This window comes from Monodelphis domestica, chromosome 5 (genome assembly GCF_027887165.1).
Source record: "Monodelphis domestica isolate mMonDom1 chromosome 5, mMonDom1.pri, whole genome shotgun sequence".
NCBI classification, from domain to species: domain Eukaryota; kingdom Metazoa; phylum Chordata; class Mammalia; order Didelphimorphia; family Didelphidae; genus Monodelphis; species Monodelphis domestica.
In genome coordinates, this window is record NC_077231.1 from 321,045,238 (window position 1) to 321,063,261 (window position 18,024).

Genomic DNA, 18,024 nt, shown 5'->3' on the forward strand with positions numbered 1-18,024 from the left:
TTTCAAGGAAAGCTCTTTGGAGCAACCCCTTTGCCAGCCCTGAGTTTTCTGTCCTTTCAGTAGCTCTGAGGGCTCCTGATGGGATTAGGTTCAGCTGGTTCTTTCAGAAGACCCTGCTCTCTAAGGGGGGAGGGGTTGTGGCTTGCCTGGACTCTAATGGCTCCTGATGGGATTAGGTTCAGGTAGTGTCGGCCGAATGATCCCGGAGCCAAAAAAGAAGAAAGAGAAAAGCAGCAACCTCCTCTTCCACAGTCTGTGTTGAATGCCCGGAAACTGGCCTGGGTTACTTTCAAGGCAATCTCCCCGGAGCACCCCCCTTGCCAGCCCTGAGTTCTCCGTCCTCTCAGCAGCTCTAAGGGCTCCTGATGGGATTAGGTTCAACTGGTTCTTTCAGAAGACCCTGCTCTCTAAGGGGGGAGGGGTAGTGGCTTGCCTGGACTCTGATGGCTCCTGATGGGATTAGGTTCAGGTAGTGTGGGCCGAATGATCCCGGAGCCAAAAAAGAAGAAAGAGAAAAGCAGCAACCTCCTCTTCCTCAGTCTGTGTTGAGTGCCCAGAAACTGGCCCGGGTTACTTTCAAGGTAGGCTCTTCGGAGCCACCCCTTTGCCAGCCCTGAGCCCTCTGTCCTTTCAGTAGCTCTGAGGGCTCCCGATGGGATTGGGCTCAGCTGGTGCCCCGAAGCTGGGACCTCCCCCGAGACCCAGAGGGAAGAACCCAGCCAGGAGGCCACAGGCTTCCCCCTTCTCTCTATGCTTCCCTGCCATCTGTGTTGGGCGCTCCGGAGACTGGCTCGGGTTGCTTTCAAGGTGAGTCCTCAGAGCCCTGAGGTTCCCGCTGCTGCCTTGGGCTCAGCACTCTGGGTTGGGGGGGATGGGTCCTGGGACCTTCTTTCTGTCTACCCCTTAGATCTGAGTGATCTAGGGTTCTGGCTTTTGGGGTGTGGTACCTTTTGATCCAGGTCCAGGAGGAGGTTTCCCCAGGTCTATCCTGTTGTTCAGCTTGAATTTCGGTGGCCTAGGAGCACTTTGTTTGCGATCGGTAGGGAAGGGTTTCGGAGGTCTGAACTTTCGCTGCTTCTACACCACCATCTTGACCGGAAGTCCCCTAGACCAATGATTCTTAAATTTTCTCTCCTTGAACTATTTTCTAAATCTTCTGTTTTGTGAATGAGATGCTTCATATTTTCCTCAATTTTTTCATTCTTTTGGCTTTGTTTTATAGTGTCCTGCTGCCTTGTGAGGTTACTTAATTCTAGTTGTTGTATTCTGATTCTTAAAGAGACTGGATTTCATCCCTGAATTTTGGGTCATCCTTTTTCTTCTGGTCTGATTTTCTTTGAAGGTCATCTTTCATTCTCTTTACCTCATCTCTCATTTCCTTTGCCTCATCTTTCATCTTTTTTGCCTCATCTTTCATCTCCTTTGCCTCATTTTGAAGCTGGTTGATTTTGGCTTTCAAGACCCTTTTCCATTCCCAGATAACTTATCTTAGTTTTTAAATTCTTTTCCCAATTTTCTTCAGCCTCTCTTAATTGTGTTTTGAATTGCATTTTGAGTTCTTCCAAAGCCTATATCTAGTTCGCTGGGATTTCTATTTTATTGCTTGCCTCCTCCTCTGTTCCATTTGCTCTTAGTTCGTTGCCTGTACAGAAGCTGTCTATTGTAATTTCTTTCTTCTTTTTCTGTTGTTTGCTCATATTTACCCCTTCTTTGCTCCCCGTATGCTCCTCTCATTGTTTTGGTTTTGGAGATTTCTGTCAGTCTCCCTTCTTTGAGCTTTGTAAGGAGATCTCTCTGTGCAGTCTGTGGGTGATGGGTGTTGGAGTTTGAGCTTCCCTGACCTCTTGAAGACTTTTGATGAGATTAAGTTCAGCTGGGTTGGGATGGGTGTTTTGATGAGATTAAGTTCTGTTGGGTTGGGTGTGCTCTGAGGCCAAAACCTACTGGGAGGCTGGAGCAATATGGAGGGTCTCCACTGCTCTGAAGAGGCTGCCCGCTCTATGATCCCTCTCTAGCTCCTTCCCAGCCACCTCTGCTTGACGCTCTGAGCCTAGCACTGCCCTGCCCACAAGGTACACCTTCCAGACCAGTGCCTTTGCCTGCTCAGAGGTTACCGCTGCCACTGGAGGCTTAGCCCTCTAGATGGCGGTCCTGGGACCTTCCTTCTGCCTTCCCCCTAAACCCAAGTGTTCTTGGATTTTGCCTTGGGGGGGTGTACCTTTTGAATTGAGTCTAGCAGGAGGGTTCCTTTGCTCTGTCTTGTTGTTAGGTTTGATTTTCAGTCCCCCAGGAGCATTCAGTTTGTTATTGCTAAGGAAGGGTATTCAGAGGTCTGAACTTTTGCTGCTTCTAGGATACCATCTTGACTCTGCCTCCTTTCCTGTTTTAAAAGGCCTCTTTTTATGTTTTAATCATGTATATTTTTGGAGATTATTTTGGTATCAAGGTCTAAGCCAGTTCGTTGCATCAGAACAAGCAAATATAAGGAAAAAGTATATACATATAAGACCTTTTTTCTTTCACTTTGATTTCTGAGATATAGACCTAGTAGTGATAGTGCTGAATCAAAAAGTATTCACAATTCTATAATCCTTTTGTGCATAGTACCAAATTGCTGTCCAAAATGTTCGGGTCAGTTGAAAATTCCACCAATACTGCTTTTGTTTGTCTGTTTTTCCATATCTCCTTTATTGGTTATTGGTTTCCTTTTCTGTCATAGTAGCTAATTTGATATTGTGATGTGATAATTTTTATTAATCAATAGTAATTAAGAGCACTTTTTTCATATGACTAGAGATAGCTGGTTACTTCTGAAAACAGTTGGTTCAGATCCTTTGTCCATGTGTTAATTGGGGAATGACCCATATTCTTATAAATTTGACTCATTTCTCACTGTCTCTCTTTATATCTATATATACACATATATTTATATATATTTTATGAGAATGAGGCCTTTATGAAAGAAATTTGCAATATGAAAGAACCTCCCCCTCTCCAGTTTATTGCTATTCTAATCTTGACTGTTTTGATTGCATAAAAGCCTTCTAATTTCATATGACCAAAATTATCCATTTAATATTCTGTAATGTACTCTGTCACTTAATAGGCTGTAAATTCTTTCCATATACTAAAATTGTCCTTATTTCCCTAATTTGTTTATGATATCACCATTTATTTATAAATCATACATTTTTTGACCATATCTTGGCATATGGTGTGGAATGTCAATCTATACCTAGTTTCTGCCAAACTACTTTCAAGTGTCCCAGAAGTATTTGTTAAATAGTGAATTATTTTTCTAAAAGCTTGAATCCGTGCATTTATTAAATTATGAGATTATTATGGCCAGTTCCTACTGTGTATTGTGTACCTAATCTATTCCACTGAGCCACTACTTTATTTCTTTGTCAGTATCAGATGGTTTAAATGATTCCCATTATGAAGTACAATTTTGGATCTGGTACTAATAGTTCACCTTTCTTCATTTTTTTCATAGTTTTCTTTAGTTTCCTTGGCCTTTTCTTCTTCCACATTGATTTTGTTATTTTTTCTGGATCTATAAAATACCTTTAGGTAGTTTGATTGGTCTGGCATCAAAAAGTAAATTTAGATAGAGTTTCCATTTTCATATATTCCTCGTACCCATGAGCAATTAATATTTCTCTAGTTATTTAAATTTGACTTTACTTGTGTGAAAAGTATTTTGTAATTGTTATTATATAATTCCTGGGCTTGTCTTGGCAGGTAACCTACCAACTATTTTAAATTGTCTGCAGTTATTTTTAATGGATTTTCTGTTTCCAGCTCTTCCTACTGTGTGTTGGTGGTAGTATATAAAGATACTGATGATTTAGGTGGGCTTATTTTATTTCATTTACCTTTACTGGAATTGTTAATTATTTCAACTAGGTTTTTAGTTGATTCTCTAGAATTCTTGAAGTATATCATAATTTCTTCTGCAAAGAGTTTATTTCTTCACTGCTTATTCTAATATCTTCCATTTCTTTTTTCTTTTCTTATTACTATAGAAATATATATATTTACTATATATATATATATATATATATACATTTTAGTGCAATATTGAATAATAGTGGCAATAATAGGCATCCTTGCTTCATCCCTGCTTCATCCATTATTAAGAAGTCTTCTGACTCATGCCAGTGACAGATACAGCCAGCAAATGGTTTTATAGACACTCCTTATTTTAAGGAAAGTTCCGCTTCGTAGGGTATTTTTTAGGATGCATGAGTTGTATTTTATCAAAAGCCTTTTCTGCTTCTATTGAGATAGTCATGATTTTTGTTGTTTATTTTGCTGATATCATTTATATAGATAGTTTTCCTAATTTTGAACTCTCTCTGATTTCCTTTAAGCCACAGTTGGTCACAATGGATGATATTTGTGATATAGTGTACTAATTTCCTTGTTAGTCTTTTATTTAAGTTTTTCATCAGTATTAATTATGGAAATTGGACTATAGTTCAAATAACAAGTTCTTATCCTCAACTGGTATGTTTGAGTTTATGAAATATTAGGCAATCGTGTTAACTTATTAAAGCCTCCCGCCCAGCGGGTAGCCTTATGGTAGGAAAATAGAAAAGGGATAGAAGTTTTGGATCCCGTGAAGGGCAAGAAGGAGCCAACCTTTGAGATGTCAATAATGAGTCAGTAATCAACTATTATTAATATTTTGGAGCCGCAGCCATGCTCCGATCAATGGATGTCACTGAAAGGCTATATTCCATCCAGAGATCCCAATTTAACCCTGCACTGGTCAGAGGATGATATAGTTCAGCTGGGAGAATGAATAGAGACTAATAGAATTAGAGAATGCTAGGTATTAGCATTGGAAAAGAAAGAGAGACACCTGGATGAAGGCCAGACCTCAGGTAAAGATAGAGAGGAGAAAGGTGGAAAGACAGTGTAGCAAACCTGTAGGCCTCGTCCAAGAAGGAGGAGCTGGCCAAGGCTTCCCAATTTATTCTCTTTGATATGCAAATGAACTCAATACATATTGATAAGTTACATAATGCCTCAACACATATAGATGAGTTACATTGCAAATTACAACAAGGTGAAGGTGGAGTCTTTATCCTCAGGTGAGTGAGAGAAAGGGAAGCAAGGTTTCGAGCCCTAACTTCAGCCATGCTGGGAATAGAGTTCATTGCCATGCGCAGAATGGCCATGTGCCCATTCACAAACCTTGTCTCTCCATAATACCCATGGGCTGGACTGCTACACTTATTTATGTATGTTGTGTGCCAGATCTGTTCCACTGGCCATCCTCTATATGCCTTGATGAATATCAAGTTGTTTCACTAATTGCTTCTTTCTCACATAGTCTGAGATGTTATAAAGTGTGTCCTTCATCTTTCCCACTTCTTCCCCATTATTTCCATGCGGATACTTGACCAAAATTTTATTCTTCTATATAAGTTGTATTATTATTTTTTCAACTCTATAGAGTAATTATTTTGGCAGCCTGACTGATATAGCATTGAATAAGTAAATTAACTTAGTTATCATTCTAGCTCGATCTCCCCATAGTTTTTCTCCAATTATTCCTGTGTTTATGCAAATTCTTTTTAACTTGATATAATCAAAATAATCCATTTTACATCCTTTAATGCTCTCTGTATATTGTTGGGTCATAAATTCTTCCCTAATCCATCCATAGATCAAATAGGCAAACTTCTAATCTCCTCTGATTTGCTTATGGTATCAACCATTATGTCTCAGTCACATCCCCATATTGAACTTGTCTTGGTTTTTGGCATAAGATGTTGGTCTCTCCCCAATATCTGCCATACCATTTTCTAGTTTCCCAAACAGATTTTGTCAGGAGTGACTTCTTGTCCCTAGAAGGTTTGATCTTTTGATTCATCAATCCAGAGTCATTTATTCCTATGTATTGTATACCTCATCTGTTCAGCTGATCTGTAGCCAGCACCAGGTTGTTTTGATTACTTCTTTGTAATACAGTTTGAAATATGGTAATGCTAGGCCACCTTCCTTCACAACTTTTTTCATTGATTTCCTTGATATTCTTGACCTGTTATTCTTCCAGATGAATTTTGTTATTTCCTTCTAGCTCCATAAAATAATTTTGGTCAGTTTAATTGGTAGGACACTGACAGAGTAGATTAACTTAGGTAGAATTTGTTGTTTTTCTTTTTTTTTATTATGTTGACTCAGCCTAACCATGAGCAATTAACATTTTTCCAATTATTTAGATATGATTTTATTTATTCAAAAACTTGTAATTGTGTTCATATAGTTCTTAAGTTTGTCTTGACAGATAGATTCCTAAGTATTCTACATTATCTATAGTTAATTTAAATGAAATTTCTCATTTTATCTCTTACCTGCTAGGCTTTGTTGATAATATATAAAAATACTACATGGGTTTATTTTATATTCTGCAGCTTTGCTAATGTTATTATTTGATCTATTTTTCAAGTTTATTCTCTAGGATTCCTTTAAGTTTGCCATCATACTATTTGTGAAGAATAATAGTTTTATTTCTTCATTACCTGTTCTAAGTCTTTCAATTTCTCTTTTTTTTCTTATTCCATTGTTATAGCTAGTATTTCTAATAATGTATTAATTTCCTTAACTGTATTTCTGGTACGCAACATATTGTTGGATTCAGCTTTCTAATTCATTCTGCTATCCTCATCTGTCTTTATAAGTTCATCTCATTCAAATTCATAATATTGATTATTCATTTTTCATTTCTTTTTATTCTATCCCCTTAAAACTTATCCTATCCTTCCTCTCCTTACTCCCTTTACATAAATAAAAAAAACCAACTATGTAAGAAGAGTATGTTCATCATTAACTATGCTTTTTGTTTTTAGCTTCTATTCCCTGATCCATATGCCTTCTCCTTACTCAGATTCTAATCACATGTTTTTGCCATTTTAAAAAAATAAAAGACTTAAAACCTCCATTTGTTTCCTTCTTTAAATTGAAGATTTATCTTTTTTTTTTTATGAAAGTTTATTACCCTGCTTCTTATTTCTCCCTTTCCCTGTCTCTCCAATTTCCTTGTTGAGTCACATGTATTTTTGTACCAAACTTGTGTGTGTGTTTTTATGTTTTCTTTTCTGCTTGGTCCACTTCTTTGAAAGAGATGCCTTAGTGATGCCTGCTTCTTTCCCCCTTCTTTGTTTGCAATGACTTGCAGTCCCTCCTTTATATGAAATGATTCTCCCCACTCCAATTCTTCCCATTTCCTTTTATTGTGTATTCCTTTCCTCTCCTTTTCTTTCTGATATTTTATTTTAAAACAATAACAAGCTCACTTCATTGATCCTCTCTGTGCAGTTTAATAGCATTAAAATTCTGAGGTGACCCTTGTAACCATGTGCCCCAATCCCTGTTAAAGTATTGGCATTTTGCCTTATAAAATCTCTTCCAGTTGTTCACTTAAATTTCTTTCTGTTCCTCTTTATTCCTCTGTTTACATTTCAAAGTTTCTACTTATCTCTGGTCTTTTATCAGGAATGTTTGGAATCTAACATTGTGTTAAAGGTCCCTCCTCCCCACCTCCCCATAGGATTACCTTCCATTTGTTTATCTTTACTTTCCATCTTAGAATCAAAACTGTATATTTGTTTCAAGGCAAAAGAGCAGAAAGGGTTAGGCAGTGTGGGGGTTAAAAGTGACTTGCCCAGGGTTATCCAGCTTGGAAGTATGTTAGCCCCATTGAATACACACACACACACACACACACACACACACACACACACACACACACACACACCTTTTGTAATAGCATATTACAATGTTTACTCCTTTATTTTGGTAGCTGCTAAGTCTTGCTTTATCCTCACTATGGTTTCTAATTACTTTCTGGCTGCTTGCATTATTTTTTATTTGATCTGGGAGATAAGGAGTTTGACTGATATATTTTGGAGTTTTTATTTGACGGTTTCTTTCAGGAGATAATTTTTTTTCACTTTGCCTTCTGTGACTGAGCAGACATCATTCTTGATTTCTTGAAATATGACGTACACACTCTCCCTTTATTTTTTTTCTTTCATGACTTTCATGTAGTCTAATGATTATTGAATTAGCTCTCTTTGATCTGTTTGCCAAGTCATTAAAAACACATGAAATGCCTAAAATTTATTATCTTGTCAAAACTGTTAAAGTCAAAATAAAGTCCTCCCTAAGTTTTAGGGAGTCTGTTGCTTAGATGAGATTTGATGCCTCTTGGGCTAAAGTCCTCCTTTTCTAAGTATTTTCCTCCAACACTCATCTCTTTTCTCATTCTTTTTATGATTTCAAAAAAAATTTTTAAAGCACACAAACATTTGCTTCATCTTTTCTAAGACTTCCAATTGATCCTGCGGCCAAGATGTAGTTTTCTTTGAGGATTGGCTTTGAGTTATTTCACAATTATTCTTCACTTAGGACTTTGTATTATGGGTATTCCAAGTATCATAATGCCTCCTTACCTTTTATCTTCTTTTATATCCTTATTCTTCTGGCTTTGCTTCCTAAATTGGGACTTTGGCAGGACCAGATGCTGCTCAGGAAAATACTAAAATGGAAATATGGTGGTCTTGTATAATCCTGGTTCATTTTATATGAGGTTCTGCCAAGATTTGTGCTGGTAAATATTTAACAACCGGCTCCCTGAAAAAAAAGAATGTATTTTTGATATATTTAAAGTTTAATCTTGATTAGTATTTTCTCTATCACTTTCTTAAGTCTAGAAATCAACAAAACAATGAATCAAATATAACATTTGCCAATTTCCAAGATTTAAATGCACAAACTGAAAATTTAACTATCACTTCTTGCAAGTCAGTAAAATTTGGCTCCAATGTAACCATGGCTTCTGCTGTATTCTTTGAGACTTTAGTGCTTTTTTATTTAAAAATCATCAAGGAAGCTTAAGCCAAGAAGATTAAAGTTATCAGTAGGTCTGTGTGGTCCGATGAAAAATATTGTCTGATCATTTTTCCTGAGCTTTCTAAGCTACAGGTCTCCGTTTAGGTGTGGGCAATTCAACTAGAGACTCCCCCCTCGATCGTACTTTGTTAGGCAGTAGCTGATCCCAGACCTTGTTGGCAAGAGAAATAGCTTGGCTGTTTAGAGGAACTGTCCTGGCCTCTCTCTCCTGGTTCTGGGCCCAGGGAGTCCGGATCCCCTCTAGACATGCCAGAACTACTGCTCTAACTCAGTATTCTAGCAGTCAGTCTGTTCAAGCACCCTGACCCCTCTGCAGGAACCTGGGCCCTTTACCTGGGTTCAGGGTTTGTCAAAGGTTTGTCCTAGGTTACCTTGTGGTTAGCCCTCAGAGCCCTCCTGGACCACGGCGTTCTACAGGTCCTGCCTTCCTCTTTTGCCTGTGGCTCCAACATGTGTGTGGGGGCCTTTGTTTTCCTTATTACCTGTGTGTGGTCTGGCTACTTTGTTAGATCATTGCAGGCTTAGTTGTTGGGTGAGCTGGGTGCCATTACTTTCTCCTACTCTTCTATCTCGACTGATCTCCAGTTAACCTGATTTAAAAAAAAAAGAAGAAGAAAAAGAGGTTAAAAAATCCCCATATCTCAAATAGAAAAGGATAATTCAAAACAAAGGAATGAAAAATAAAGGAAATGAAAAGAAGGCATATTGTCCAATAATATCTCAGCAAAACTGAGAAATGGATTAAATAAAGACATCCAGGTTAACAGTGCAAGAAATAGATTATTAAATAACGCTAAATTTGAAAAAAAAAATGGAGTGAGACATAAATGAACCTGAAAAGGGGAGAAAAAAGGACAGGAATTACGATTCAATTTTATGAAGTATTTAAAGAACAATTAATCCCACTACCATGTAAACTGTTCTTAAAAATAGGAACTGAAGGCGTCCTATCGAACATCTATGTTACAAATCTAATCATACCTTAACTAAGGTAAGGTCAAACATAGCAGGAAAAGTATAGCCTAATACCCTTGTAGAACTCTGACCTAAAATAATCAAATATTATCAAGGAGGAAACAGAAACATTGAAAATATTCTACAGCATAATTAGGTTGAATTTATATCAGGCATTCACAGTTGGTTCAATATTAAGAAAACAATAAACATAAAAATTATATTAAAAAATGAAAATATTTGCCCATTGTCTCTTCCATTGTATGTGAGCTTCTTGTTGGAAAGGACTGTGTTTTGTATTTTCATCCCCCACCCCCACCCCCGCCTTAATGTGGCAGAGCCTGTCACAGTGTAAGCATGAAATAAATGCTTATTGATTGATGGACTTGTTCATGAAAATCACGTGCTCATGTCAAGTGATGGAAAAAATCTGTGAAAATACAACTCCTATTTTTGGTTAAAAAATGCTAAAAATGGATCTGTGGTCATGTTAAGGACATGGATTCTAAAATATGGAAATCAATGGACTTTCCCGTAATACAACAAATATAATCTGTCTAAAATCAAGCGCCGGCATGTTAGGTAACAGGAAGCCGAGGCCTTGCCATCAAATCCGGACGGGAGGCAGACGCCCATTATCACCACTATTATTTGATGTGGTATTAGACATGGCGGCTAAAATAGAAGACAAAAGACACCAAAGGAATAATCACAGGCAAAGAGCAAACACAATTATTGCTTTTTGTGGTTCTATGATAATCAACTAAGAGAATCCAAGAGAGAAAAATAATGTGAATTGAAATCTGTTGAGCTTAAGTAGCAGGATAGAAAGTAAACCGGCAAAAAGTCGCCTTTCGATGTATCACTCCCGTTGGAGAGGGGAGAGAGAGAGATTGTGTGCCAAATAGCCACGTAGGGTTGAGAATATGCGCGCGTGTCCCTGCCGTGTCAGACACACCCGAACTGTATTAAAGCAGCAGCAGAACACTCTTTATGGAGCTAGTCACTTGTGAACCACTGTAGAGATGCTACCTACTCATGCGAAGCTTGTGCCCATCTAATAAAAAATACAGTATCATCTGAGATTTGTTCCTAGGTAGTGCCATAACAATCAGAAATGTTTTGAAGAATATACAGAAAACAGTCATTTTAAATAAAGCTTGAAAAAAATAATGTGATTCACCCAGCATTAACCATCTCAAGGGAAATGATGAAAACAACAAATGTTGACTGAGAGCCCGCAGTGCCACATCTCAGCCAGCATTACACGGTAACAATCACCCAAGGACTTCTGTACTGTAGACTGAGTAGAGAAGTCCATCCACCAGAGAGAGCAGACAAGGATCTGGCCCTGGAGCAAGTCCCAAGCACCCCAAACTCCGAGGGAAGGGAATCGCTCACTCCTGGACAAACTGCTGGGAAAACTCAAAATCCAATCCGGACCAAGATCCCACGAGGACAGCTTAGGTAGAAACAAGGAAGGCAAAACGTGGGCCGCAAATGGGGATAAGGCGAGATATCGTGGCCGAACATGGAGGGAGAGGATCGCAGAAGATACTCAATATCATGACTGATCATGAATATTGGCATATAGGATATAATATCATCTATATGACATCGCGTTGAAAAGATTTTTCAATTTCATAAGAATATATAAAATAGTTTGTTAGGAGAAGTCAGAAAGCTTTTCTAACCACTTTTGGTGATTAAGGATATATAGGGAAGTTATCCAAATATATGAAAATTCCCTAATATTCAAATGGCCAAGATGATAGTAATGGGAGCAGCTGGGTGGCTCAGTAGATTGAGAATCAGACCTAAAGAGGGGAGGTCTTGGGTTCAAATCTGTCCTCAGATACTTCCTAGTTATGTGACGCTGGGCACCATTGCCTAATGCTTACTACTCCACTGCTTTGAATCCAATAGATATATTGATTCTAAGGTAGAAGGTAAGGGTTTTTAAAAATGATAACAATAAAGAACATAATAACAATATTTAATATAGGAATAGCTAATTCTGTTAAAAACTATTTTAAAAACTCTGAACTTAATAAACATTAAGTAAATAGAACAGGAAAGGAATCTTATGCAAAATTGTTAATCACTTACATACAGCTTGATTTTTAAAATATATATAATAAATTCTATGTTTAATTTCCAAAGTTCTCCCATATGTGTTTTTTTCTTGCCTTCCTTCTATTCTCTCTTATAGATGGGGAAAAAAAAACTGTCAAAATACTTTTTTCTTCCCTTTTTTTGGCTTGCTTCTTCATATGCTCCTTTCTCCCTCTCTTATGCCCAAATTGGGGGTGGAGGAAAGAAAGAAAAAATAAACCCCCGCACTAGAGAGGCCTCCTTTTTTACAAAACGAATGATGGCATTTGAGCGTGATTCCTGTCCATGTTCTGGGATGCCCGTGGGTTTAGGTATTAGAGTTCTTGAGCCTTTCAGGTTTCTCTGTCATTCTTCCCCTTCTGCTCCCTTCACTCTGCACCTTCACATTTTCCAGGGTTTCTTCTTTTCCTGTTTCTCTCTGAAGTGAAAAGATCTTGTTTGTCATTTCTTCCTGGACCAGAAAGTCCCCCACGCCATTTTTGAGCCCTAAAGGCTGTGGCAGTGCTGGGCAGGGGGCATCGCCGGCTTTAGTGGCAGTGCTGGGCAGGGGGCATGGTTCAGTTTAGTGGCAGTGCTGGGCAGGGGGCATCGCCGGCTTTAGTGGCAGTGCTGGGCAGGGGGCATCACCGGCTTTAGTGGCAGTGCTGGGGCATCGCAGGCTTTAGTAGCTTTGGGGGCGCCAACATTGGGCATTGGGCCAAGCGGCGGCCAGAAGGGCTGGCCTTTGGGCCCTTCCAGCCCTTCCTCTCGCCCTTTTTGGAGGTGCGCCTGGGGCTGGGGTTGTGTTTGCCAGCCTGCAGCCAGCATAGTTAGGAGAGTTCTAAAGGGAAGGCGGTCACTCCCCCAGCGGCCACTCACAGCCATTGGTTTGTCTTTGGTGGAAGAAAGCAAAAAGTTTCTGCCTTTGTGAGAGGAGGAGGGGGTGGCGGCTGCTCCGGAGCCCCCCTCTTGCTGGACTGTGTCCTCAGCACTCAGGACTTTCTGCCCCCCATCTTAGCAGGGGGGGGACTGCGGAGCAGAGACCTTAGGGACGCTGATAAAGCCTGTGGCTGCCTTACCCCCAGGAAGATGCGAGTTCAAATCTAGCCTCAGAGAACTGGTTAGCCGAGTGACCCCGGGCAAATGGCTTCCCTCCACTATCCTCTTTGCCTCGGTTTCCTCATCTGTAAAATGAGTTGGAGAAGAGACGCCCACTGGGGCCCGGAGAGTCCGCTCGGCGCCCGTGAGAAGCCCCCCCCCCCCCAGAGAGCGGCGGCGCCCAATCCGGCCGGGCGCTCACATCGTCTTCCCTGGATCCCTTTGCTGGGCCCTCGGAAGCCGAGCTGCTAATTAGCCGGCAGTGTGTGAGGATCCGCTTGTTGGCTGCAGCATTCATTAGGGCGGCCAGGCCCGGAATGATGCTGACGAGGGCCGCTGCCTGCCGCCCCCACCCCGCTAGGCCAGAGCAATCAGCATTCATTAGGCTGCAGCTCTCCGTTGCTAAGTAACGGCCGGCCGAGGCAGGTTGGCAGCCCGGAGGGGGGGGGCTGCGTTCCGAATGTGCTGGGCCCCCCCCCTGCCAGTCGGACTCTGTATTAAGACCAAATGCAAATGGTAGGAAAGGATGAAGATGTCCTTCGGCCGCCTCCCTCTTCGGCTGTCTCTGGTAAAGAGGGGGTGGGCGAGGGGGCCTCGGGGTGCCCCCACGAGCTCTCCTCACGGCGGATGCACCAGCCGAGCCGGGTTATCCCATTGGGTCGCCATCACAGTCCTGGGAAGGAGAAGTGATTCGCAGACGAGGGAAGTGAGGCTCAAAGAGGGGAAGAGACTTCTCTAGGGTCACACAGCTGGCACCTCGTCTGAGGCAGCATTTGAACTCAGGGCTGGGACCATCTTCACAGTCCTCGGGGTGGGACTTGGCCAAGCCCCTTTCTTCTCCCCGTGAGCCTCAGTTTCCTCATCTGCAAAATGAGGGCTCTGGAGGCGCTCCAGGCAGGGCCGCTGTGCTCGTGTCCCTGCCCGCTGCGGGGCTCCCTGCAGGCATCCTCTCCCATTGATATTCCGCTCCTGCCCCGGAGCAGCCCCCCATTTCCGTATTGAATTGCGAACTTAGAACTAATGAGAGGATCAATTAGGCCCCCCGCTGAGCGAGCCGCAAAAGGCAGCCCGGAGGCAGCACGCAGCTCCTCGGCCATCTTGGGCGGCCGAGCGCCTCCTGCCCCCTCTGCCCCCAGCCCCGATGAGCAGAAGCCGCCCCGGCTGGCCCCGAATTGTGCAGCGCTGGCTCCGGGGCATGGTACGGGCTAGTGGAGGAGCCTGGGGGCGCGGGGGGGGGGGGGCGCCTCCTTCGGCCTCAGAGCCTTGGCCTGAGCCGGGCCCTCTGCCTGCCTCGGCTCTGCTGGCCTCTGCCTGCTGCACCATCCTCTAGCGGCTCTCTTCTCTCCTCCTTCCACAGCTCCACAATAAATGTGCCTCCCACCTCAAGCCCGAGTGCGACTGCGGAGCCCTGAGGGACCACATCCTACCCCCCACAGCCATCTGCCCGGTGGTGCTGGTGAGTGTGGCCTCCCCCTGTCCGCCCCCCATTCTCCTCCTCCTCCTTTTCCTCCTCCTCCTCTTCCTTCTCCTCTTCCTCCCCCCTCCTCCTCCTCCTCCTTTTCCTTCTCCTCCCCCTCCTCCCCCTCCTCCTCCTCCTCCTTTTCTTCTCCCCCTCCTCTTCCTCCCCTCCTCCTCCTTCTCCTCCCTCTCCTCCTCCTTCTCCTCTTCCTCCCTCCTCCTCCTCCTCCTTTTCCTCTTCCTCCCTCCTCCTCCTCCTCCTTTTCCTCTTCCTCCCCCTCTTCCTCTTCCTCCCCCTCCTCCCCCTACTCTTCCTCCTCCTCTTCCTCCCCCTCCTCCCCCTACTCTTCCTCCCCCTCCTCTTCCTCCCCCTCCTCCCCTTCCTCTTCCTCCCCTCCTCCTTCCTCCTGCCCCTCCTCCCCCTCCTCTTCCCCTCCTCCTCCCTCCTCCTCCCCCTCCTCCCCTTCCTCTTCCTCCCCTCCTCCTTCCTCCTGCCCCTCCTCCCCCTCCTCTTCCTCCCCCTTCTCCCCCTCCTCCTCCCCCTCCTCCCCCTCCTCTCCTTCCTCTGCCTCCCCCTCCTCCCCCTCTCCTCCCCTCCTCCTCCTCCTCCCCTTCCTCTTCCTCCCCTCCTCCTTCCTCCTGCCCCTCCTCCCCCTCCTCTTCCTCCCCCTCCTCCCCCTTCTCCTCCCCCTCCTCCCCCTCCTCTCCTTCCTCTTCCTCCCCCTCCTCCCCCTCCTCTTCCTCCCCCTCCTCCCCCTCCTCTTCCTCCCCCTCCTCCCCCTTCTCCTCCCTCCTCCTCCCCCCTCCTCCCCCCACTGGTCCGGCCCTCCTGACACGCTGCTGCAGACCAGATGCTCAGCCATGAAGGCAGGGGCGCCGAGGGGGTGCCCTCGGCCTTCCCTGTCATTTGACCCTGAATGGCGAGCAGCCGGCGATGGCTTAACCTGAGGGAGCTTTGGTGGCCCAGTTCCGTGGCTCTTCCCAGAAACATCCTGGGTCCGGGCCAGCCTCCCAGAAGCAGAAGCGCCCTGTGCACCGGGCTGGGCTCTGGCCTGTCTCCCGCCCCAGCAGGCCCCGGAGGGAGGGAGCGGGCAGGGCCTGGGGGCAGGCAATCTGCCCCCTTAGTGCAGCCAGCGGGCCTGGCCAGAGCAGCAGAGCTCTCCGGGTAGCCCCCAGGGAGAGGGGGGGCTCAGGAGGACGGGCCCAGAGGCTGCACCGGATCAACTGCTTGTTCCAGGGCCAGCCAAGGGCGCTGTGGGAGGCCCCTGCGCTGGACTAGGGGCCCCAGAGGGAAGGAGGGGCTTCTCCCCTCTCCGGAGGCTGCTGGTTGTCCAGCCTCCCTGCCTTCTTTGGGCCACGGCTGTCCCCGCCAGCCCTCCCCAGGTTCTCCCGGGGCTTGTGGCCTGGCGGTTGATGGAGTCTTTGCTGGGGCAGCCTGGGCCCGGGGACGGCCCGTCCCTCACTCTCGGCCACTCTGCGGATGCAGAAACAGGCAGGGAGGACGCGGCGTCCGGGGCCTCCTGCCTCAGACGCTCACTCCGTCTGTCTGCGCCTCAGCGACTCCGTCTGTCCAGAGGGGGACGCGGAGCTGGCGTTCCGTCCGGGCCCTTCTCCATCCGCGTATCCGCGTCCGATCGGACGTCCCCCAGCCGAGGAGGGGGAGGCCGCGGGAAAGAGCCGCTGTAAGAGCAGAAGTCTGGAGGAGGAGGAGGAGCTCAGGGCCTTTCCCACGCCAGGTCCTCCCTTTCCTTCCCGTCCTCAGGCCGCTCTTCGCCAGCACCAACGTGGGCCTGCGGGCCGGCCGGCCTTCCTGCGCCCCTGTGGCTTCCTTTGTCTGCTCTCTGGGTGTTTTCCTTCTGGCACAGTCCATGGCTAGGCCACCTGTGTCCGGCCTCCTTTTTCTTGACCCAGATGAGGAGATCTTCATCCCGCCGGCCGGGGGGTTTCCTGCTGCCCACCTGGGCCCGGAAGCCAGAGACAAAGATGCCCTCCAGATCCAGACCGGCCGCAGCACGATGGACCTGCGTAGCCGTCTCCGCAGTGGACGGGCGTCGGGAAGGGAACAGCCAAAAGGCTTCATGCCGTGTTTCCTTAGAGAAAATGAAGCGAACATCTGGCCAGTCACAGTTTTAGTTTCTGAAAAAATAAAGTTCGGCGATAAGAAATAGGCTCCGTGTTACGCCCTGAAAAACAGTCTTCCAAGAGGAGCTTCCGGGGCTTCCCCGGACATACAAATGGCCAAGATCCCTGCTCGGACGTGAAAGGTGCTGTGCAGAATGAGGCCTGCGTGGGCGGAAAGACGTCTGCAGTACCTCTGACCAGTGGCCATCCGGGCTTTCCTTGGAGACCTCCAATCTCTGCCCCAAGTTCTTTCCAGGTCCTCACCCTGGCTTTGTCTACACTCTCTCGGTGGACCCGGCAATCGCATCAGCTCTTGATACCATCAGAGATTAGACCCTTCCGAACAGGAGCCTCGACGTGCCCCTCCTTCATTCCTCTCCCTCTGCTGCTCAGCGAAGCTGGAGGAAGGCACAGAAATGAGCTGTGTCTATTGAACAGGCCCTCGGTGTTCAGGGCGTTATTTTTGTGCCTCACGAGTCAGTCCCCTAACAATAACAATAATGCTTGTGAAGTGCCTGGCACCTAGTAGGTGCTCAGTGAATGATTGTTCCTTTCCATTCCTTTCTCAGCCACCCACAAGGTTTTCCAAACTTTCTCATTGCTCCTCTGACCTTCTATGGCTCCCCCTAGCGGATGCCTTCTGCCGAAAAGCTGGCCTCAGTTCACAGAAAAATCCAAGCATTCACGGAGAGCTCCTCCTTCTCTCTTACTCAGCTGACATCAGCTAGATCTGTTTCACTATGGTCTCGACCCCTGTCTCACCCAAAGAAGTGGCCCTTCTGTGGAAGACTCACCTCTCTACGTGAAGAAGCCACCCCATTCCCTCCCGTCCCCTTTATTTCCCCACTTTTTCTAGTCTTCAGCTTTTCCTAGTCTACCAGATGTCCAGATGCACAATCTTTTCTCCCCCTATTCTTCTTGACTTCCTGTAGCCTTCGATACCATGGATCAGCCTCTCCTCCTTGATGCCTTTTTCCTAGAAAATCATGAGACTATCCTTGCCTTGTTCTCTTCCTCCCTTCCTGACCCCTCTTCCCCAGGGTCCTTTAATGGGTCATCTTCCAGATTACACCCATTATTCCCAAGGTGCTCTCGTAGATTCTCTTCTCTTCTTGTGCTGTTTTTCTTTCTGATCTCAGTCCTCATGAATTAAATTATCCTCTTTTTGCAGATGTTTTTCTGACCAGTCTTCTTTAATAGCTTCCAGTCTCATATCCTCATTTAGTTATTGGATATCTCCAAGTGGATGTCCCAGTGATATCTTAAACTTTACTTTAAACTTTAAACTTAATCAAACTGATTATCTTTCCCATAAAAATCTCCCTTCCTCAAGGGTATCACCATCTTCTCAGTGACCCAGAACCTCAAGGT

General features: G+C 45.0%; 1 protein-coding gene and 1 long non-coding RNA gene across 8 annotated transcripts in view; one reads left to right on the top strand and one right to left on the bottom strand.

Moving 5' to 3' along the window:
- DGKB (diacylglycerol kinase beta) overlaps positions 1 to 18,024 on the top strand; it is a 643,039-nt gene that overhangs the window by 271,998 nt on the left and 353,017 nt on the right. For all 7 annotated transcript variants that reach the window (XM_056800573.1, XM_056800574.1, XM_056800571.1 and 4 more), the window contains one exon: positions 14,432 to 14,530. In XM_056800573.1, the coding sequence (XP_056656551.1) occupies positions 14,432 to 14,530 (99 nt within the window). The remainder of the gene's footprint in view (positions 1 to 14,431; positions 14,531 to 18,024) is intronic.
- Positions 7,773 to 13,473, bottom strand: LOC103104627 (uncharacterized). Its single transcript, XR_474222.3, has 3 exons — positions 13,277 to 13,473; positions 9,300 to 9,518; positions 7,773 to 8,649 (listed from the first exon to the last, which is right to left on the bottom strand). It is a non-coding gene; the product is annotated as an uncharacterized LOC103104627 (long non-coding RNA).